We start from the raw sequence: 23,858 nt of genomic DNA, 5'->3' as shown, positions 1-23,858 counted from the left end.
TTACAGAGTAGAGACCATGGCATTGTAGGTCTGACGTTTGTGATGCAGGTGAGAGTTTGACCTGTGCTAAAGGGGCATCATGTTTTAATCTGCTAGATATTAAAAACTAGATGGACTGTGAATTGGAACCTTGGGATTACAAAATGCAGTAATTGTCTCTCTTTCATGCCAAGGTACTACAACTGGACAACAGCTGGTCCTCTTCTGCTGGCAATGCAGGCGTTCCAGAAACCTTTGCCAAAGGTAAGATTGAACATGAAGGTTGGTCAGAGGAGGAATTGTGATAATCTGCCATTTGTTAAGACAGGAAAGGACAAAAGAATCTGAACATCAGTAACATCTATCCACCCATTACCATTCATCTAACATGATAAGTGCTATATAGATCTAATTTTGGTCTGTGTTTGTTTGCAAGGCTAAGATAATTACAAATATTTTGAAGGAGAAAAAAATGTTTTCTACTTTCCTTAACATATATTGTAACATAAATTATATTGACCCCTGGTAGTGCTTGCTGCAGCTGAATACTTGGTGGTTGCTTTCCATTTTTCCTAGGTAGAGCACACATTATAAATAAAAATAGAGATCAGGAATTTTAAACTCAGTGAGTAAGCATTAAATACTAGATAAGCAAGGCCTGTATCTTGCTAGTTCTTTATTTCTTGGTTGATTGTTCATAACCAACTCAAGTAGGTAGTGGCAGGTACCAATGCCTAGATGACATCTGTGTTCCAGTGAGTTCTTTGGGAGCAGGGAACGCTCTCACACATGGGTGCCCCATTCTGGATACAGATTCAATACTTTACTATAGCTTAAACACTAAAATAATCATGAGAAAGGTATACTGGAAACCACAATACCTATGGCTCACATGCTACAGCCATAGGGAGAAGCTACAATGCTGAATAAGACATGACAAACAATCCTGAGTATCTCTATTGATCAAAGGGCAGGCTATACTCACCCTATCCTGCTGGCCAGCAGAGCTCCTGAGGTGTGTAGATAGCAGAGCTGGTCAGCTGCCATCTCAGAAGGTAGATATCCCCACTGGGAACTGCACTGTCATGCTTGTAAGAGTGGTGCTGCTCCAACTCTCCTACCCATGCTCTTGGTTTAGATGTGTTCAGAGTTCTGTGATGTGTCCAGTGCATCCCAGAACTCTGAACCAAGGAGAACCAAACTCTTCCTTTATTTTGGAATATGTTGCATATCATCTTTTCCTTCTGCTCATGAGCATACCTTCAAACCCTGCTTCCCCTGCATCTTATCTTTAGTAACCTAGTGGTTGTCGGCTCGTTGTAACTTCTGATCAAACACAAACCAACTCTTTCCTCTTACACATCTGTATGTGTTAGGTTATGTTAAATTGAACATAGTTCAATTCTGTGTGAGCTGATGCCACAAAGATACTCAGTACAGAAATCCAAACTACTATATAAATGTGTATAGAGAAGCTGGCACAATTTCTATCCTAGTAAGCCATGGATTTTATGCATTTTTGGAACCTAAACTTTCCTTCTGCCATTTGCAGCCCTTCATATATCTTAGGGTTTAATCTATGTGTATTCAAATGCTACCTCTATTGCCATAAATGTGGAATAAAAATGTATTCAAAGCCCAGCATCCACTCTACTGCCATGTTCTTACTTTGTGCCATATTAGCAGTTATATGCAGTCATATGTAGCTGCACCATAGCCTCCCAATATAAAGTAAATTGATCCTAAAAGTCCTGAATGTGTGATAAACCTGGCTTGAATTTCAAGGATGTCACTGAGCCAAAATTTTTGTGTGTTACTGCAAGTATTCTAGCCCTCATCAAAGGTGGAATTAATTTTATGGAACTCAAATGCTTGGTCTGTATTTTTTTGGCTTTTCTACCAAGTGATTCAGATTTTGATAGGTGCCTGTTGGGTCTCAGTGGTAATAAAAATAATGCAAGGTAACTGCATTTTTAATTAAACACTGTAATGCCTAAGCCAAGTGTTTTAGGTTTTACTTAGGACTGGTAAATGGAAAGAACTGATGTGAAATATTTTTGCTGTGAAGGGAAATGACAGTTCTTTCAACATTATGATTACACCATTATTCATAGAGGCTATCAATAAACTTTTCCATGAGTGTGAAATTCTTTATGTTAATTTAAAAATGATTAAATTATATTCCACATGCTGATGACTTTCAAGACAGTGTACTTTTAATTTAATGGAGAAGCCAGTGTATATAGCTTTAACAGTCTGTATGATTGGGAAGGTTTACATGGCTGAACTATACATCTGAAACTAAAATTACTCATTTATGTTACCAGTCGTTCTACTTTCTCTAACAAGTCATTAGACTTGTTAATTAGGGTTTTTATTTGCTGTACTAGTGGAACCAAGGAATAAAATATTAAGATAGTTTATCAAAATGGGCTTTATGAAATGATTGAAAACTGGGGTCTTTGCAAAAAGTCATTCACCTTCTCCAAAATACACCAGCCCATTTCTAATTTTAAGTGTGCAAATTATCTCACTGGAAGTCAATAGGCCATCTGCTTGAAGCTGTCCGTGTTTGAGAACCTCTTAAATTGTAGTCATTGTTCTCAACAATGGCATTCTACCTGCAGTGCTTCATCTGTTCCTTGTTTTCCTTATTTTTCATTTAAAAAGTTAGAATCATAGAATCAGTCAGGGTTCGAAAGGACCACAAGGATCATCCAGTTCCAACCCCCCTGCCATGGGCAGAGACACCTCACACTGGATCAGGCTGTCCAGAGTCTCATTCAGCCTGGCCTTAAACATCTCCAGGGATGAGACTTCCACCACCTCCCTGGGCAAGCCCTTCCAGGCTCTCACCACTCTCATGGTGAAGAACTTCTTTCTAACATCCAGTCTGAATCTACCCATTTCTAGCTTGGTTCCATTCACCCCAGTCCTATCACTACCTCACAGCCTAAAAAGTCCCTCTCCAGTTTTCAACTTATTTTATTCCTCTGTCCTTTCCTTACTCATATGCTTTAGATACTGTAGAGAACCTATGGAAAACTAAGAAAAGGGATGCAGTGTCCTATACATTAGCTGAATTCAGCCTCTCTCTTAACTGCTAAGAGTTCTTGCAATTATTTATTATTAGTTAAAAAAAAAAAGTAACCAACATCACAGGTTTATTTTGGTGACTGCTTACAGTGAAGGTTGCCATTTCAGAAAGCCAGCAGCCAAGCTATTCTAGGGCATACCAAAGACACTGACCACCTTTACTGCAATCATTTCCCCTTCTGTCTTTCACTTCTCTTATTGCAATGAGTGAGGCTGCAATCATTCTGGATATTGAAATAAACTTTGCTGTACTGACATCTGTTGTATGTAACCAATGAAATGTAGCCATGGCTTAAAAAAATACAGTTCTGACATTGTCAGTCAAATGAAACTCTTCAAAGCTAGTATTGTCTTTGCTTTTTCACCACGTGGCATTTAAATGTGAACTGTAGTTATTTGTAAGGGAGAGTAAACATCTGGCCTGTGGTCTGGTTGCTGTTCTGCATGTGAGCTCCTTCAGGAAATAATATTTTTCTTTTTTTAAAATATAATTTGCACTAAATAATTTCAACTAAAAACCAGCAGATTCTCCATCCTAGACATTATACTAATATCTACTTATGCTTTTTTTTTCCCTCTTCTTTGATTTTTATCTCTTTTTCATTTTCCTTTTAAAAATACCATAAGTATTCATGCTTAAGTTACTTCAAAGCAGCTCTGGACACCATTAGGTTTTGCTTCAGTAGAATTTATGGTCCACAGACAGTATGTTTACTTTTATTCTATTTATTATCAGTTAAAATTGTGTATTTGGCACTTTCTTTCATTTACATATATCAGGTTGTCCTTTGTTTTGGTTTTTTTTTGTTACCATCCATTTATCACAGGCCACTGTGGAGTCTATAATGAGGGACAAGATGCCCAAAAGAGGTGGAAGGTGGTGGTTTTCATGGCGAGGGAGGAACAGCACTATTAAAGAGGTAAGTTTGAGAAGCAATCAGTTTCCTTCAGCTTACAGTGGGAAGACTGGATACCTCCATATTCATCAGATCTTAGTTTGGTAAGATACACTTTAAAAGATATTTAAAGAGGGTTTGAAATTTGACTTCTGAAAGCTTTGAATCATACCCTTCCTAAAACAGCTGCCTGCAGCCTTTTAGTTCTGTATTTATTTTCATTACACAATCCTGAGGCAGTATTCTCTAATGGGTTAAATTTCTGTTTGGGAACCTGGAATTGAAGAGCTGTGCCAATAATTTAGTATTTTTCTGCAGAGTACCTACCTTTACACAGTTCCCTTTGATAGTTGAAGAATGGACATGTTTATGAATAGTGTGAGCTGTAAAATTCAGCAAAAACCAAGATGGAAAACTGACTGTGTATTAAAGTCTTGAATTTCTTTTTTGAGCATTAAAAGTTTGTGGTAACAAACTTAAGTCTATGGATGAACATGAAAGAACAATTGAAAAAGAAAAAGTTTTAGATGAAATATTGATCTCCTGTCTAGACATATTTAATCTTTAAAGTTGGCTAATAAAACCTCTTCATATTAATTTTTACTACTGAAGCATTAGTACTTGAGGGGAGAAAATAACTTCTAATAAATCTAATAATTCTATTAAATGAAATAAGCATTGTACTGATCTGTGGGTATGGACTTCAGGGTGTGATAGTTTTTACAGTTTGAACTTGCTAGAATTTCTGAGTGGAGGTATGTGGTTTTCTCTTGAGCTGTAGTGGCTCTAAATGAATAAAGGAAGATGTTGTTATAGGTTGTGTCTCTCAAAGTCATTTGCTATTTAGAAATCTTGTGGGATGAAGTTGATAGATCTTAGCATTTATGGCAAGGTAAAAGCAGTTTGGAAAGTCATATTGGACTAAAAATTGTAATGATTTGATGCAAGCTGATTTTTTGTTTTTTTGGCTTTTTTTTTTGTGTGATTTTTTTTCTTCTCTGGAGTTCTGCTTAGCTAGATTTGACCTGAAAAAGCAATTTAAGGTGCATGAACTGAGAAGCTGTGGGATTGATCCCAGAGACTTGATGATCTGTGAGGTCTCTTCCAACCCTGATGATACTGTGATACTGTGATCTTCATCATTACTAGATGTGAAATTGGATATTTCTGTACTTCCTTCATGCAAAACTAAACTTTAATTCTTCTGATTTTTGTATTTGCAGTTTTCAGATCTTCATGCATCCTTTACAAGCACAGGAGATGCTTAGCTTCTCATATTTGTATTTTTGCAGGAAACAAAGCCAGAGCAAGGTACGAGCAGGAGTGGACTCTCAGGAGAAGACTCTTCACAGATGAATATAACAAACAGGTACCACAGAAATTCTCTGTCCCTGAAATGAGCAGGGGTTACCATGAAAGCATGATACCTTTCATGTTTGAATAAAGAAATGTGTCAGTGAAATGCACTTAATTTATTTTTCATTGCACCAAATAAGAGCAGGTAGGAAGACTCTGCCCATGAATGGAGCAACTTATGATGTTGCAGAACTTAAGAGGGCACTCTCTCAACAAAAAAGTATCCACAACAAGTTTCTAAAACTGATTATAGCAGAACAAACCCCAAGGGTATTCTGATGTCTATTTAAACAGAATTGTGTAAAGGAACTCAGGTTTTATGACTTTTCATCTTCACAGCCTGGGTAGGGTAATCCTGAAAATTCTGGAAATGAATAATCCCCTGATCTATAGCTGCTAATTGAAGGAGGAATTTCCATCACTTGGATTATTATTTTTTTAATTACTAAATTATTTGGGGGAGGAGAGGAGGGGAAGAGAAAGTCAGCATAACAAACACCTTTCTTCTTCTGAGAAGTGAGGAATTTTTGTGGTTAAAGTATCTGATGAGTATTAATCTTTACCACAATGAGATTTTTGAGTCAGTGTGGCACATTAATTTATATCTGTTAAATGTAATTAATGAAAACTAGCTTACAGACAAGTGAATGGCTAGAACAGTCCAAGTATGAATAATGGGGAAGATGCCTGAATGAAAATTCAGCTCTTCATTGATATGTTTAAAGCTATGAAGTGAATGACCTCCTGTGAGACAATGCTTGGGAGTAGAGAATCGATGACTTAGTTGGTGACTCACTGTTAATGCATTTTTAATGGATAGTGAGATGCATTTACTGACATGATAACATCATTTTCTGTGTGTGCAATGTTTCAGAGTAAAAGATGAATCTTCTTCAAGTGATGAAGACCCTAGAGCTGCTAAACAAAACCTTGGGGCATTGCAGAACAGTTCAAGTCATCTCTCAATGTTACCTGGAATCAGTTACAAAAAGACACTTCGACTCACTTCTGACCAGCTTGTAAGCTAACTTTACAACCTTGCTCTGAAATGTCACTTCTGATACATGAACAATGCAGCTATTCAGGCTTGCAAGGCTTAATTAGCAATTACATCTTGCATTTAATTCTTTTTCCTGTTGTATTTCCTGTAAAGAAATAGTCTTTTCCCTTCTCTTTTCAGTATTAAGCATGAATACAGTACTTTGCAGCAAGTGCTGGAGTTCAGATGTTGAGACACATGGGCTCTCATTCAGAAAAATACTTAAATTGCATAGGATGTATTTGTCACCTGAATAAGTGTACTGGAACCACATTTTATATTATATATAATGAGTATATATTAAGCCACAAGTCTTTCTTTTTAGTTTATTCCCACTGTCCTTTCCTTTCCCCCTCATTCACAGGCAGACAGTCACATTTTACATAAGTGTACTCTTCTATCAGTAACTGCTGAAAAAGCTGCTTGTGAATTTACTGAGTCTAGGCTATTAATTTCCTTGGAGCCAATTCCTTTCCTCTGTGACAGAGGTATTTTGACTAATGGTGATGAAACTGTTGCACATTCCAGTTTTATCTGGAAAAATGGGCTACTTAAAGGAAATATTTCTTGTCTTATCTACACACAATTAATTTTCTTAAGGAAACCCATGCAAAGCATGCATCATGAAACAGTCCATCATTTACTGCCTGACTAGTTTTTAAGAAGTGTAGAATTTTTCTCAAGAGACAGATGGGATGTGTTGGTAATTTTCTATAGCAAACAGAAAGCAATTATTACACAAATACTTTACAGAGTCAGGAACATCTCAGAAATTACCTGAAGCAAAATTACTTATGAAACAATGAGTGAGACTCATCAGTTACCCACCAGTTATCCTACCTTCTCACCTCCTTTCCCCCTTTTAACTAATTCCAAAATTGCAGTGAAATATAACTAAGAGACATTTAAAGTGTTAAACTCCTGCAGCATTTGTGAAAATAAGTAGTCAGGTCCACAAACAGAATGAAATCAGCAGTCTCTGCCCAGTGTGTGTCACTAATTTGCCATTGGAATGGGCTGCCCAGGGAGGTGGTGGAGTCACCATCCCTGGAGGTGTTGAAGCAAAGCCTGGATGAGGCACTTAGTGCCATGGTCTAGTTGATTGGCTAGGGCTGGGTGCTAGGTTGGAGTGAATGTCTCCAATGGATGTCTCTTCCAACCTGGTTGATTCTATGATTCTAATTGACACAGGAGACAGTGCTAAGGAGGGTCAGGGAAGTAGGAGAATTAAGCAAACTTGCTGGAGACTGGAGGGTAGTTGGTCATATGGTATGAAAGGTGGATTATTATGGGAAAGCCATGTAATACAGTGGAATTCCCATGTAAACTGCCTTAGAGTTCATGAGACACGTTCTTATGCACATTTCTGTTTGCAGATGTATCTGTATCTCAGAATGGAAAACTGTCATAGTCTGTCCCTAGTCCTTTATTGTTTATAAAATTTTGGGAATATTTTTCTCTCAATTATTTTTTCTTTTTTTTTTTCCTTCCCTTTTTTTTTCCCTCTCCTTTTTTTTTTTTTTTCTTTTGTTTCCTTTTGTATCTGTGACCACAAACCAGACCTTTTTGTCTTGTTCTGCTCTATAAACCAATGCCTAATGTACACAAGGCAGGGCAAACTCATGCTGTCTTTATTGAGACAATATCTCTGCTGAAAGCAGTAAGATTCAGAGTGACCAAGGCAATGCTCAGGTCTTGGCTTGTGTTTGCGCTGTGTCAGTTTCACATGCTCAGTTTGATTATCTTGCTGATAATGTCTTGCAGAAAAGCTTAAAGCTGAAAAATGGCCCCAATGATGTGACCTTCAGTGTTACAACACAGTATCAAGGCACTTGCCGCTGTGAAGGCACCATTTACCTGTGGAATTGGGATGATAAAGTTGTTATTTCTGACATTGATGGAACAATCACACGGTGAGTTCATGAACAGGGAGAGGCTTTGTCTGCAAGGGTGAACTGTCCTTTGGACTGGCTCTGGGGTTGTTTATCCTGGAGAAGAGGAGGATCAGGGGTGATGTCATTGCTGTCTCCAACTACCTGAAGGGAGGCTGTAGCCAGGTGGGGTTTGTCTCTTCTCCCAGGTGACCAGCAACAGAACAAGGGGACACAGTCTCAAGCTGTGTATAGGCTGGATGTTAGGAGGAAGTTCTTCAGGGAGAGAGTGATTTGACATTGGAATGGGCTGCCAAGGGAAGCGGTGGAGTCACTGCCCCTGGAGGCATTCAGGAAAAGCCTGCATGAGGCACTTAGTGCCATGATGTAGTTGAATGGTTAGGGCTGGGTGCTAGGTTGGACTGGATCATCTTGGAGGTCTCTTGCAACCTGGTTGATTCTATGATTCTATGGCTAAAGGAAAAAGAAATTGACAGGGAACGTTGAATCACAGAATTGTCATGCTTTTGTGTTTGGGAAAGAGTGTATGTTCATGGTTTCTGTTTTTTTTTTAACCTGGCTTTCAATCAATGCAAGAATCATCATTTGAATTCTTAATTTAATAAAGACACATCTCGTATGTGTCCATCTTTTGCCACCTATTGGTGTTTCATGATAGTATTTACAGCAGTGTTGGAGGACCTTCTGCAAAATCATAACCTTCCTGCTGCATCACACTAGCTACATTAAAAACACCAGGTGAATCTTGCTTTAAGAGACATTACTAGGGCAGTCAAATGAGAGGTAATGTTATTTAGAAGATGACTGCCAAAGCGATATCAGAATTAGAATTTGATGGAAAGTTTCAGATTAAGACTTTGGGTAAACCACACATGTTTGGAGTGTCCAAAAGAATTCACTCACTCAGTGATTTTTAGTTATTTGTTTAGTACTGGGGAAAGCATTTGTATGTGGAACAGGGAAATGCATGGTAAGAATATAAGCATTATCTTTTGACCTTTTAAATGTTTAGAACTATTTCAAACTCCTTTCCTTTCAAAACCAAACTTAGCTATATCTAACTAGAAACAAAGACCAAGAAAAATAATATCTAAGAGCTATGCAGGAGAAGTGAAATAGTTTAAAATCAAACTCTTTTTTCTTCCTTATGATTTATGTATGGTAGGGCATACATAGATTAATTTTGGGTTTTTTTGTTCCAACATAAATTAATATTCTCCCTTGCCTTTTCTTAGGTTTCAGTAAAGTATTAATAAGATCTATTCTCTCTGCTCTTTAGCTGATTGGAGATGAACCACTTCATCTTACAATACCATTGCAAATCCATTCTAAGCCTTAGCCCAGCGTTTTTATCTCTAAGGTGCAAGATATTCCTGGGGTTCATTTGGTTTATTTAGAAAATATTTTGTGGCAACCTCAAAAAGTATGTTTAGTACTGGCCAGCCTACTGCACAGGTCTGATTTGGTAGCCTGTATGCTGTAACTTCCACGTTACCTTAAGGGTCACAAGCTTACCCATGTCCTGGAGCACAAGAATAATTCAAATGACATGGCCAAGAGTGGGCATGGCAGTGTCAGAAGAAAGGGGGAGTCATCATCCTGTTTTGATCACAATCTGTAGTGTTCAGAAAGCCTTATTTTCTTTTGCTGGAAACAAAGTGAGCAGTATTTGTATTAGCCACAAATGTTGTTGTATGTAGTGGGAATTTTTCAGTTCATTTATATGTTTTCTTTATTCAGGTCTGATACTTTAGGTCATATTTTGCCAACTCTGGGCAAAGACTGGACGCACCAAGGGATTGCAAAGCTGTACCATAAAGTGAGCCAGTGAGTATTCAGTAAATCTGTGCATCTGCGCTTTCTTTGTGTTAATTCATTTGTATGTGACATTTAAATTTCCTCTAGGCTTCTTTTAACCTATAAGGGTGACAATTTCATCAATATTTCATCACTTCAATGTGCTTATACACTGTAAACCTCCGCGATATGGTATCCACAGCAAAACCTGCTTTGTGGTATCAAAAGCAAAAGCTCCCTATCAACGAGCAGCAATTGCTCTTACCAACCATCCCAAGTAGATGGGATAGAAAGTACAGCTAGTTCCAAAAACTGTAGTTGTTTGGATGAGTTGTGCAAGTGGAAATTTTGCAAACTGGGAGCTGTCAGCAGCACTAATTGATAAGATGCTGATGTACCTTCCCTTCTCTCCTCATTGAGGAGACTGTCATATGCCTCAGACCTGTTTAGCCTGGAGTGATCACTGTAGGTGAACTTCTGCTTGCCAGAGTTAGCTCACCCGGAGTCATGCAGGGATGTCATTAACAGGAAGAGTATGCTGGTGTGACCTAGAACAATCTCTGCCAAAAAACTGTCCATATTTTCTCTGATAAATAGAGAAAGGAGAAAAATAATCAGACTGCCAAATCAAATGGAAGAGATGTGTGGGAACACCCACAAATACAGGTGTGCTGTTGGTTTCCTGAGTACATTTTTCAATGTTGTCAAGCCCTTGTGCACACCTGAGGATCAAAGACACAGTATGATGAGTTTTGTGGTTAGCAATTGAGTGGAGAAAAAGGAAAGGAGCAAAAATCTTTGATGTCTGAATGAGATCAGATAAAGTATCTGATATTAACTTTTAGAAGGAGAATCACTGATTGCTGTCTGCTTAGGTTGATATTCCTGCTTTACACAGAAAATAAGAGGTTTTTTTAATTACATTAACTGTTCTTATGTATTCACATTGCTATAAATGTTTGAAGAGCCTCTGGTACAGATCACAACATTCATAGAATCATAGAATCAACCAGGTTGGAAGAGACCTCCAAGATCATCCAGTCCAACCTATCACCCAGCCCTATCCAATCAACTAGACCATGGCACTGAGTGCCTCATCCAGTCTTTTCTTGAAGACCCCCAAGGACGGTGCCTCCACCACCTCCCCGGGCAGCCCATTCCAATGCCAATCACTCTCTCTGTGAAGAACTTCCTCCTAACATCCAGCCTAGACCTACCCCGCCACAACTTGAGACTGTGTCCCCTTGTTCTGTTGCTGGTTACCTGGGAGAAAAGGCCACCCCCCACCTGGCTACAATGCCCTTTCAGGTAGTTGTAGACAGTAATAAGATCACCCCTGAGCCTCCTCTTCTCCAGGCTAAACAGGCCCAGCTCCCTCAGCCTCTCCTCATAGGATTTGTGCTCCAGGCCCCTCACCAGCTTTGTTGCCTTTCTCTGGACATGTTCCAGCACCTCAACATCTTTCTTGAATTGAGGGGCCCAGAAATGGACACAGTACTCAAGGTGTGGTCTGACCAGTGCTGAGTACAGGGGAAGAATAACCTCTCTTGTCCTACTGGCCACACTGTTCCTGATGCAGGCCAGGATGCCATTGGCTCTCTTGGCCACCTGGGCACACTGCTGGCTCATCTTCAGCTTACTGTCTATCAGTACCCCCAGGTCCCTTTCCTCCTGGCTGCTCTCCAGCCACTCAGTCCCCAGCCTATAGCGCTGCTTGGGGTTGCTGTGGCCAAAGTGCAGAACCCTGCACTTGGCCTTGTTAAATCTCATCCCATTGGCCTCTGCCCACCCATCCAGCCTGTCCAGGTCCCTCTGCAGGGCTCTCCTACCTTCCAACAGATCCACACCTGCTCCTAGCTTGGTGTCATCTGCAAACTTACTGATGCTGGACTCAATCCCCTCGTCCAGGTCATCAATAAAGATATGGAACAGGACTGGGCCCAGCACTGATCCTTGGGGAACACCACTAGTGACGGCTGCCAACTGGATGTGGCAGCATTCACCACCACTCTCTGGGTTCTGCCATCCAGCCAGTTCTTGATCCAGCACAGTGTGAATCTGTCCAATTCATCTTAATCTTTTTTGTTCTGTTTACTGGAGTTATGCTGAGGCTCATTTATTGCTTTTTTGTTTTACATGAATGAGGAAATGTAAATTATGGGTGATAGAATCTGAATTATGCCGGAGACACTTCTCTGTGCTTTTATTAAGTATAGACATATGTGGGCACGAAAAGGACAAGACAGCCTGGAAATTCTTATGCTGAGCAGTATTTAGTTCTCTGTATAACCTCTGCATTACATTTGGAGAAAATGTTAATTAATTTTTGAAATTGCAGTTGTTCTTTTTATGCCTGCCAGCATTGTCAGTTGTTAGGGCTTTGGTGATGATAAAAATAAGGGAAGTAGATTTGAGCCATGTTGTTTTTCAAATTACAGAGTTAATTATGGAGTAGCTAGATCTTACAGCTAAACACTACATAAATGTTCAGTAGCTGGATTTAGTGACCATGAGTGCACTGAATACTCTTCTCCCAGGTAACCAGCAATAGAACAAGGGGACACAGTCTCAAGTTGTGCCAGGGTAGGTATAGGCTGGATATTAGGAAGAAGTTCTTCACAGAGTGAGTGATTGGCATTGGAATGGGCTGCCCAGGGAGGTGGTGGAGGCACTGTCACTGGAGGTGTTCAAGAAAAGACTGGATGAGGCACTTAGTGCCATGGTCTAGTTGATTGGATAGGGCAGGGTGCTAGGTTGGACTGGATGATCTTGGAGGTCTCTTCCAACCTGGTTGATTCTATGATTCTATGATTTATTTTATGAACAATAATTTATTTGCAGGACTTGCAGAGTAAATTGCTATTACATTGAGCTAACATCACTGGACTCTGTTCTGTCATGAGCAGAACCAAAAGTGACTTCTGCTGAAACATCTATTTCAGTATCAAGTCAAATCAATGAACAGCGTGGCCAGTAGGACCAGGGACATCATTCTTCCCTTGTACTCAACACTGGTCAGGCCACACCTTGAGTCCTGGGCTTCTCAATTTAAGAGAGATGTTGAGATATTGGAACGTGTCCAGAGAAGGGCAATGAAGCTGGTGAGGGGCCTGAAGCACAGCCCTGTGAGGAGAGGCTGAGGGAGCTGGAGGTGTTTAGCCTGCAGAAGAGTAAGCTCAGGGGTGACTTCATTGCTGTCTACAGCTAGCTGAAGGGAGGACGTAGCCAGGTGGCACTTTGTCTCTTCTGCTGGGTAACCAATAACAGAACAAGGGGACACAGTCACAAGTTGTGTTGGTGGAGGTCTAGGCTGGATGTTAGGAGGAAGTTGTTGGCAGAGAGGGTGACTGGTGTTGGAGTGGGCTGCCCAGGGAGGTGGTGGAGTTGCTGTCCCTGGAAGTGTTCCAGAAAAGAGTGGATGAGGCACTTGGTGCCATGGTCTAGTTGATTGACTAGGTCTGGGTGCTAGGTTGGAGTGGATGATCTTGAAGGTCTCTTCCAACCTGGTTGATTCTTGATTCTGTGATTCTCCTGAAACTTCTATTTCAGTGTCAAGTCAAATATTACTTTGCTCTGACTTGTAGGCAGATTAACTGCTGCACACAGGCTAGTCTTTTATTGCAGAGATAGAGGAAGTAGGAGTATAACACTGCTAATACAGCAAAGGCTGTGAATACACCATTGTCTCCTTTATGCTGAGTGTTTTCCTCTCAGAAGATGTCATTGCAGTTAGTTCTAAAGAGTAGAATTCCACTATGCAGGGGCAGATAAAAAAACATAAGGGGTCATAAATTGTAGGAAGACCAGAGATATACGAGTCCACTTTAAGTGTAAATGAGTAACTGCAGTGGAACTAAATGGAATTTACTTCTCCAAGTTTATGGCAGAAGTGTCTTTATTACATTCAAATAAGTCTAGGCTGAACATGAGTCTGACAGTTGTGGTTTGATTAGTATAAAAATAAGCCCACAAAATTATTGATGTCAAAATCCCTGCTTTATTTTTACAGTAATTTCTTTGCTTCTGTTCACAGAAATGGATATAAATTTTTGTATTGCTCAGCACGTGCTATTGGAATGGCAGACATGACCAGAGGCTACTTGCACTGGGTCAATGAACGAGGAACTGTGCTGCCTCAAGGGCCAGTACTCCTGAGTCCAAGCAGCTTATTCTCAGCTTTTCACAGGTAATGCAATTTCACCTTTATGTAGGAAGAAGTTGAGAAGTTGTTGGGGCTGAATTCTCATCTCTTTGCTTTTTTGTTGTTTTTTAAAGTTGGGAGTGATTAAAAGAATTCATGTTGTGGGTTTTTGTGGTGGTTTGAGTGTTACCCTCCCCCCCCGCCCCCAACTTTGGAAATCACCCAGACTAGACTCAGCTGGCTCTGGAAATGTGAATGGAGCTTTTATATTTACAGCTAGCACAATATACAAGCAGGTATTTACAGTATATATACAGTTGTATACAGAAATATATAAGGCAAAAGGTAATACAGAAACACAATATCTCTCCCAGAAATCTGAGTCCCCAGGAGGGGCTCCCAACCGCCCTTCCACCTTCTCCCACCCTTCTACTTTACCCCAAACATTGCCTTGTGCCCCAAGGGAGAATGGAAGGTTGGCCAAGGGAGATTAGGAATCGAGTGGATTAATCAGAGAGACAGAGGGTGAGGTAAGAGAGAATAATGCTGCTCAAAGCCCAGGCAGTGCTTGAACGCCTGAGTACCTTATCTGTGTTTATACTCTTGTCTTATACATCTCAGCAAGCCTATGAGTGAAGTAGGCATCACCATTGTTTCACAACCTGTGATCTAATCCTTCTCACCAAAACATTCTGGCTAGCTTCAAACTAGCACATTTTTTCCTTACATATGGGTGCAAAATTTAATAAAGAATAAATTTTATTAAAGGAAGACCAAAATTCAATAGATACTCAGGTTGCTTAGTTGCTCAGATTGCTCTTAGACATCTGTCAATATACATCTGCATTCACTGCTAACCAGTAGGCACTGCCTGTTGACTTCATGTGTTTAACATGATGTGTTAATATTTAGCTGTGGGACAAACATTCACATATTAATAACAATCATTCTTGTCTTGGCTTGCATGACATTCTAATTGGCATGAATATTTTTTGGTGGGTTTTAAAGAATGTGAAATAAACTTTTTATACTCCTGACTTAACAAGGACAGGTGCAGAGTCCTGCACAATGAGGACCAGTGCAGAGTCCTGCAGAGTCCTGCATCTGGGGAGAAGTAATAAACTCCATCAGTACAGGCTGGGAGGTGATCTGCTGGAAAGCAGTTCTGTGTAGAGGGACCTAGGGGTCCTGGTGGATAACAAGTTAATCATGGCACAGCAATGCGCCCTTGTGGCCAAGAAGGCCAATGGGATCCTGGGGTATATTAGGAGGAGTGTGTCCTGTAGATCAAGGGAGGTTCTCCTCCCCCCCTACTCTGCCCTGGTGAGACCTCATATTGAATAACGTGTTCAGTTTTGGGCTCCCCAGTTTAAGAGGGACAGGGATCTGCTGGAGAGGGTCCAGTGGAGGGCTACAAGGATGATTAGGGGACTGTAGGGCATGGCTTGTGAGGAGAAGCTGAGGGACCTGGGGCTGCTTAGTCTGGAGAAGACTGAGAGAGGATTTGATAGATGTTTATAAGTACATGAAGGCTGGCCAGGAGAGGAGGACAGGCTCTTCTCGCTTGCTCCCTGTAACAGGACAAGGAGCAATGGGTGTAAATTGCAGCAAAAGAGGTTCCACCTCAACACAAAGGGGAACTTCTTTACTGTAAGGGTCACAGAGCTGGGGTCTCCTTTTCTGGAGACTTCGAAGGCCAGTCTGGATGTGTTGCTCTGTGATCTGTGTTAGAGAGTGTTGTCCTGCTCTGGCAGGGGGTTGGACTTGATGATCTCCTTGGGTCCCTTCCAAGTCCTAACATCCTGTGAGCCTGTGACTGTATGTGGTGTTCTATGGGCAGTGTTGAACTGTAAGAAGCAAGTAGGACTAGCACAAATTGTGAAGATCACATCTTCTTCCTAATTCAGTGAAGCATGTGAAGTGATTACTGAAAATATTTTAAGCTGTTAAAAGCTGCCATGACAGGATATATTAATTAGAATTTTTAATGGGAGGTTGTTCAGATGTTCTCCTGATTGAGTGACATGCTACAGCCTGGCTTAGCAGTCATGTTCTAAATACAAGAGACCATGGAGGTATTACAGTGCACTTTTTATACCAATTAAATAATAATGCATTGAAAGGGTAGTTATTGCTATCCTATGCTCTTCATAGATTTCTGTTTATTTAAAGTGATACCCTTTTTGGTATCTTGTTTAGACTAAAGAATGCCAATCTTATAGTGTGTGCTATTGTAACTGTGATGTGTGGGCAATAAATGACTTCATTGTTATCCTTAGTTGTAACTGTTGTGGGTTCTGAGTGCTCTGTGATTGGGTGTATGTGAGACTAAGGAAAGATGATTTTATTCCCCTCTTACACAGTCTCAAAATTTGTTTTTCACATGAGGCTGCCCTTCCAAAGGGCTGTATTACTCCTATAAAGCTTCTGTACTATTCACATCTTTCTTGACATATGTGTTGGTGCTAGGATGTGGGATTCTGAGCTTCTTAAGGGCTTTTGTGTCATGCTGGCATCTTCCTACGTTGTGGGAACTCCAGACTCTGCCACCTGTTCACTTTCCTTGCCAAGAGAAGCTGTCATGAAAGGACTTTTTTACTAGAGATGAGAAGTCCTCTGTTCATTAATGAATTCTATATTCTGTAAGGAGCAACTGAAGAAAAAATAGAAGATTTCTTTATTCCTTAACTTCTGCTAATTAGCAGTGATGGAGGACTCTGACTGTAGAAGTATTTTAACTGTCTGAGGTGCTTCTAGCACATATGGTAATTGCAGATTTGGGTTTTTTTAATAAAACAACAAAAAAGAAGCCATACATAGTGAAGGCTAGTATAATCTGTGACTCATTCTGCAGCTCTTAGGAAGCAGTTTACTTGATGACAATGTATATTTCCTAACTCTTAACTTAGCATCTACTCCATGTAGCCAACCATCCTTGCTCACTAGCCATCTTTACAGCATGGGTTTCTATAGAATCTCCCTTCTTTCAGAGGATTTATGCATTGTGCCCATGATGTAAGCTTGCAAATGCTATTTTGCCTTTAAGAGTACTGGGATTTCCACATTGGGATAAGATTTAACAAGACCAAGTGCAGGGTTCTGCACTTTGGCCACAACAACCCCAAGCAGCGCTACAGGCTGGAGAGCAGCCAGGAAGAAATGGACCTGGGGGGGACTGGTAGATAGTAGCTGAAGGTGAGCCAGCAGTGTGCTCAGGTGGCCAAGAGAGCCCATGGCATTGTGGTCTGGCTCAGGAACAGTGTGGCCAGCAGGACAAGGGAGGTTATTCTTCACTTGTACTCAACACACTGGCCAGGCCACACCTTGAGTCCTGTGTCCAGTTCTGGGCCCCTCAATTCAAGTGAGATGTTGAGATACTGGAACATGTGTCCAGAGGAGGGCGACAAAGCTGGTGGGGGGCCTGGAACACAAACCCTATGAGGAGAGGCTGAGGGAGCTGGAGGTGTGCATCCTGGAGAAGTGGAGGCTCAGGGCTGACCTCATTGCTGTCTACAACTACCTGGAGGGAGGAGACTGCAGCCAGGTGGGATTGGTCTCTTCTGCCAGGCAACCAGCAACAGAAGAAGGGGACACAGTCTCAAGTTGTGTTGTGGGAGGTCTAGGCTGGATGTTAGGAGGAAGTTGTTGTCAGAGAGAGTGATTGGCATTGGAATGGGCTGCCCAGGGAGGTGATGAGTCACCGTCCCTGGAAGTGTTCAAGCAAAGCCTGGCTGAGGCACTTAGTGCCATGGTCTAGTTCAGGGGTCCTCAGACTATGGCTTGCAGGATGGATATGGACCACCAGGGTCCTCAATCTGACTTGCCAGTATTTACAGAGCCCCCCCTGCCTGCCCCCACAATGGGGGCTGGGGGGAAAGCAAGCAGCCACTTCCTGCCGCTTAATCCGCTCACTGGCCTCAGCAGACCCCAAGCACCCGCCAGGACTGGGCTGGAACCAAACTATTGTCTGGCCCCTGACACTGTCTGAGGGACAGTGAACTGGGCCCCTATTTAAAAAGTTTGAGGACCCCTGATCTAGTTGATTGGACAGGGCTGGGTGCTAGGTTGGGATGCATGGTCTTGGAGGTCTCTTCCAACCTGGTTGGTTCTATGATTCTATGATTCCATGATTAAGATTTAATGCAGTGGGGTTGGGGGCTAGGTGAAAGATGTTTGATAAAGAAAACTAAATGTTTTTTCCTTCTGTATTTCATGTGTACTTACTCAGCCTGCCTTTTATATCGTTTCAGGGAGGTGATAGAAAAGAAGCCAGAAAAATTTAAAGTTCAGTGTTTGACAGACATTAAAAATTTATTTTATCCTAACACAGAACCCTTTTATGCTGCTTTTGGAAACAGACCTGCTGTAAGTAATAGCTGAATTAAATTCTCTTGCAGGGAAGTGAAAGGTTGTTATTATTTCTTAGTTCAGTTGCATTAGAACCTAGAAGCTTTAAATGGGAGTAAAGAATATTGTTTTAGTCCCTATACTTTAGGAAGTATAGAAGTTCATCCTCAGAGATTTCACAATGTAGATGCAAGTGTTGATGGAAGAGCAGCAAAGTAACTACATTATATCAGGAACAGTGTGGCCAGCAGGACAAGGGAGGTTATTCTTCCCCTGTACTCAGCACTGGTCAGGCCACACCTTGAGTGCTGTGTCCAGTTCTGGGCTCCTCAATTCAAGAGAGATGTTGAGGTGCTGGAATGTGTCCAGAGGAGGGTGACAAAGCTGATGAGAGGCCTGAAGCACAGCCCTGTGAGGAGAGGCTGAGGGAGCTGGGGGTGTTTAGCCTGGAGAAGAGGAGGCTCAGGGGTGACCTCATTGCTGTCTACAACTACCTGAAGGGAGGTTGTAGGCAGGTGAGGTTGGTCTCTCCTCCCAGGCAGCCAGCAAGAGAACAAGGGAACACAGTCTCAAATTGTGTTGGAGGAGGTCTAGGCTGGATGTTAAGAGGAAGATGTTGGCAGAGAGAGTGATTCGCATTGGAATAGGCTGCCCAGGGAGGTGGTGGAGTCGCTGTCCCTGGAGGTGTTCAAGAAAAGCCTGAATGATGAGGCATTTAGTGCCATGGTCTAGTTGATTGGCTAGGTCTGGGTGCTAGGTTGGAGTGGATGATCTTGGAGGTCTCTTCCAACCTGGTTGGTTCTATTCTATTCTATTTTAGGTGTCAGTTACGCTATTTTCTGTACATTGCTGCAAGATACTTTATGCAACACGTTCAGGAAATGAAATATTCTCTGAAAGAAAAAAAAATAGCAATTGCTTTTACACTAATATTAGATTTTTATTTAATGTTATTTTTGTGTTAAAGGAAGTTCCTGAAAAAAAAAAAAGTCATGATTCTGATTAATAGTTTAAGCTGAAGTGCCAAACTCTTTATGTGGCTTCAGACTATTTCATGAGCATTTTGTTAGGCTGACCTGGTTTGTAACACAGTGGAGAATTTCAGGTGCAGAGTCCCTAGGTAGTTCTGTATTACAGCAAAAATCTTACTGTGCAAAGACAGAATAATGATTTTTTTTCCTCTTCTCTCCTCTGTTTAGGATGTTTATTCATACAAACAGGTGGGGGTTTCTTTAAACAGGATATTTACAGTTAACCCTAAAGGAGAACTTATACAAGAGCATGCAAAGACAAACATCTCTTCGTAAGTATTCTCTTATTCCTAACTCCTTACAGACTAAATGGCTCAGCTCTGGGCAACCTCGTCTAGTTGAGGATGCCTCTGCTTACTGCAGAAGGGGCTGGACTAGATGTTCTAGAGGGGATTTGATAAATGTTTGTAAGTATCTGAAAGCTGGCCAGGAGGGGGGAACAGGCTCTGCTCACTTGCTCCCTGTGATAGGACAAGGAGCAATGGGTGTAAATTGCAGCAAAAGAGGTTCCACCTCAACACAAAGGGGAACTTCTTTACTGTAAGGGTCACAGAGAACTGGAATAGGCTTCCCAGAGAGGTTGTGTAGACTCCTTCTCTGGAGACATTCAAGGCCTGTCTGGTTATGTTCCTCTGTGATCTGTGTTAGATCTAGCCTGCTCTGGCAGGGAGGTTGGACTCGATCTCCTTGGGTCCCTTCCAACCCCTAATATCTTGTGATCCTGTGATTCTTTGAGGGTCCCTTCCAATCCAGACCATTCTGTAATTCTGTAAATTGATTTGCTGTTCTAATCTATGTCTGAGGTTGCCCAAATATGCATTTGTTTTTACTAATGAAATATCCCTTAGAGTACTTCAAACAAAACGTAAAAAATTCAGAATAAAACACAGACTTTCCACTTTCCTTCAGTTAAACTGGACAAAAACCACAATAAAAATGGTTTAGTATTTAGTTTAATATATTCCATCTACTTTAATTATGTAAAGGAATTACTCAGTGCAACCTGATCTAGGTATACCTGTGTTAGCAGTGGGATTGGACTAGATGATCTCCAGAAGTCTCTTCCTACCCCTACCATTCTGTGATTCTATTATTTTAACAGTTCTAAGTAAGAATACCTGAAATGGTTCAGCATTCTTGTTATTTGTATATTTTGCAGGTATGTCAGACTCTGTGAAGTGGTAGATCACATTTTCCCTTTGCTGAAAAGAAGCAATTCTTCAGACTTCCCTTGTTCTGACACCTACAGCCAATTCACCTTCTGGAGAGAACCTCTGCCGCCTTTTGAAACTCAGGATGTGCATCCCACCTCATCTTAACTGCATCTCCAGATTGCTTGCCTCAGCTCAAAGCATAAATTAGCTTGTACTGAAAGGTCACCACTTGGTTTTTGCCATTGACAGTTCAGCTGGAATCTGTGATGTTGTGAAAGTTATATTCTTTCGCTGTGAGCAAATTTAGAAATGCTTTTTCATACATTTCCAGATGATAAAAGAGAAGTCTTACTACGAATACGAGTTGCATTTCTAGCTCTTCATCCAGCTCCTCAAATTGTGCCATACAGCTTCCTTTTTAAAGGTCAAATAAAAGTAATGTTGGAGTTGCAGTTAAAAATGCCATGAGGTCATAACGTGTTTTTGTATCTTCTGCCTCACTTAAGGCATCCTTTGTCTCATCAGAGCCATCTGCAAGCAAAGGAACTGAAGGTGCTCACCGTTCCTGACATCATCTGGTGATTGCATCCATATGTCAAAATTCCTTTCTCTGAAGGAGCAAATGGTTCTTCCATTTTCCCCTTGCTTGACCAACAACTGTTTAAGAGTTAACTACTGGTCTAGATCCTCAGCTATTATTAATTAGTTTAGCTATCAAAGCAAAGTGAGCTGTATTTATTTATTCCAGTCAGTTGTTTTGACATGGTAACACTTTTCTGAGCTGAAAAATGGTGTGCAACCTAAAGAGAAAGCAAATGAAATAAGATGGCCAGGATCTGGCCAGGATCTGGTTGTCTTTTCTTAATTTAAAAGTACCATGCTTTGAGATTAGCAGTTTGGATAAGTGTGCAAGTGGAAGATGCATGGCTGCTGTGGGTAGTGCCCATTTTCCTGAAGTCTTTCAGTAAAGACATCCACAGAATGTGCCTAGTTTCAAGATTGTACTGAGCCAAGAGCACTGAGGATTCTGTCAAAATGGAGTATTTTTATTTGACACATTATTTTGACTAAAATGTGAACTTTGATGTGGTGAATGATGCATCTCAGGTTTTTACCCTATGAATTTAGGTTTCTTTTTATTTTTTGGTTGTGTATTATAAAGAATGGATACTTTTAGTGCAATTTACTCTCCTCCAAGATGCTGAAATCTTTTCTTCATCTTTTTTCCCCCTTATTTGTGCAGACACAAGCTGTAAATAGTGGTTTTGCTATCTGCTTTTGACAGCCTTAAGACCTAACTGTATGTGATAAAAGCAATACTGCAGATCAGTTTTACAAATGGTCTGCCTTTACACAACGCAGTACTTTGATTGAATATAGACATCAAATGACTATATGCCAAATGATTCTCTTATGTGTTTGTAGCTAGGAAAGAAACTTGTTTTTTTCCCCTTTAAAAATGTATTTATAAGTCTAATTATTCTCTGAAACACTGAAAATGGTATCGTGGGATCCCATGTATATTGTAGTCCAGTACGACTGAGGCAGTGGTTCACAGGCTGTGGTCTCTGCCACTTTGTGAACCGTGAGACCGTAGTGCATATTTTGCAGCTGCTTTGTAGTATTCTCAGTTAAGAGTTTAGTAATAGGAAGGCAGAGTTGTCTAGGAGAAATTTTAAGATATAAGTGTGGTCAGTTAGCACCCAAACGTTTGGGAACAGTTGCTCTGTACCACATTTGTTCTGTTTCAGTAAATTCTGGTTTTGCATGTCAAGAGTGATGGCAACATGGGTGAGATGGTATTTCTATAGTAGGAGTTTTTTAACTCCTACTGCTGCAGACTTTGTCTAGAATGTCAGGGGGCCAATTTATGATTTCTCTGTGCCTTCAATAGTAAAGAATCTAAGTGCAATCCTTTATACAGCTGCAGTGTGCAGTGGTGAACCCTCCCTTAAGTCTTCCTTTCACATGGACATTGCTGATTTGGGCAAGGTGCATGCCTGCTTTGGAGATACCAGAAATTTTGGAGATTCCCCTTAGAGAGAGAGGAAGAAATTCATGTTTAATGACCTAGACCGACCATGCTTCCTTGAGAGGTTGAACAAAATGCAAATATCTTTTTATTTAAACATGGAAAAAATGTGGCATGGATATTCTGAAAGACAATCAGTGGGGGCTTGAAATTGCCCAACTGAAACGGTTGCATCTCTAAATATAGCCATGCTTTCCTGTAAATATCTCTACTTGTTCCTGACGATTGAATGAACAGAGGAATATACTAAATGCATCCTATTTTAGTTCAGTTTTGGTCAAGGCCTATCAGTAAGAAGGCCTATCAGCTATATTCCTGGTATCAGCCTATCAGGAATATACTAAATGCATCTACAACTACCTGAAGGGAGGTTGTAGGCAGATGGGGGTTGGTCTCTTCTCCCAGACAACCAGCAACAGAATGAGGGGACACAGTCTGAAGTTGTGCCGGGGGAAGTATAGGCTGGATGTCAGGAGGAAAGTTCTTCCCAGAGAGAGTGATTGGCATTGGAATGGGCTGCCCAGGGAGGTGGTGGAGTTGCTGTCCCTGGAGGTGTTCAAGAGAAGACTGGATGAGGCACTTAGTGCCGTGGTCTAGTTGATTGGCTAGGTCTGGGTGCTAGGTTGTACTGGATGATCTTGGAGGTCTCTTCCAACCTGGTCTATTCTATTCTATTCTATTCTATTCTATTCTATTCTATTCTATTCTATTCTATTCTATTCTATTCTATTCTATTCTATTCTATTCTATTCATCCTATTTTAGTTCAGTTTTGGTCAAGGCCTATCAGTAAGAAGGCCTATCAGCTATATTCCTGGTGTCAGCCTATCAGGAGTATACTAAAAGCATCCTGTTTTAATTCACTTTTGGTCAAGGCCTATCAGCTGTCGGTTTTATTGTTCTTATCTTTAACAGTAGTTAAGGTCTGTTTTCCCGAGGCGTGACACACAGTAACTGCCTCTAGAAAGGATGCTCCCTGGAACCTCACCACAATTAAAGACTGTGATGCGTTTGTTTATGAGTTTATCTGTAACCTCACTGCAATTTAATCCAGAGAGTTTTGTTGCCATTAGTATTTCAAACCAGATGGTAGTGTGAA

At 40.9% G+C, this 23,858-nt stretch overlaps 1 protein-coding gene across 5 annotated transcripts in view; it reads left to right on the top strand.

Annotated features, from left to right (window-relative positions):
• The window catches only part of LPIN1 (lipin 1), a 45,548-nt gene extending 24,358 nt beyond the window's left edge, over nt 1-21,190 (top strand). For 2 of the 5 annotated variants that reach the window (XM_064146448.1, XM_064146446.1), the window contains 11 exons: nt 174-243; nt 3,703-3,780; nt 3,903-3,995; nt 5,264-5,340; nt 6,202-6,346; nt 8,131-8,279; nt 9,999-10,085; nt 14,089-14,241; nt 18,447-18,561; nt 19,743-19,846; nt 20,734-21,190. In XM_064146448.1, coding sequence (XP_064002518.1) covers nt 174-243; nt 3,703-3,780; nt 3,903-3,995; nt 5,264-5,340; nt 6,202-6,346; nt 8,131-8,279; nt 9,999-10,085; nt 14,089-14,241; nt 18,447-18,561; nt 19,743-19,846; nt 20,734-20,893 — 1,231 coding nt within the window. In that variant the 3' untranslated portion in view covers nt 20,894-21,190. Of the gene's footprint in view, nt 1-173; nt 244-3,702; nt 3,781-3,902; nt 3,996-5,263; nt 5,341-6,201; nt 6,347-8,130; nt 8,280-9,998; nt 10,086-14,088; nt 14,242-18,446; nt 18,562-19,742; nt 19,851-20,733 lie in introns of those variants that run through there. The other 3 variants (XM_064146447.1, XM_064146445.1, XM_064146449.1) reach the window with 2 other exon arrangements.
• The last annotated feature ends 2,668 nt before the right edge of the window (nt 21,191-23,858 follow it).

This window comes from Pogoniulus pusillus, chromosome 7 (genome assembly GCF_015220805.1).
Source record: "Pogoniulus pusillus isolate bPogPus1 chromosome 7, bPogPus1.pri, whole genome shotgun sequence".
NCBI lineage: Eukaryota > Metazoa > Chordata > Aves > Piciformes > Lybiidae > Pogoniulus > Pogoniulus pusillus.
The sequence above is the reverse complement of the archived record's forward strand: the minus strand, read 5'-3'. Positions and strand labels throughout refer to the sequence as shown.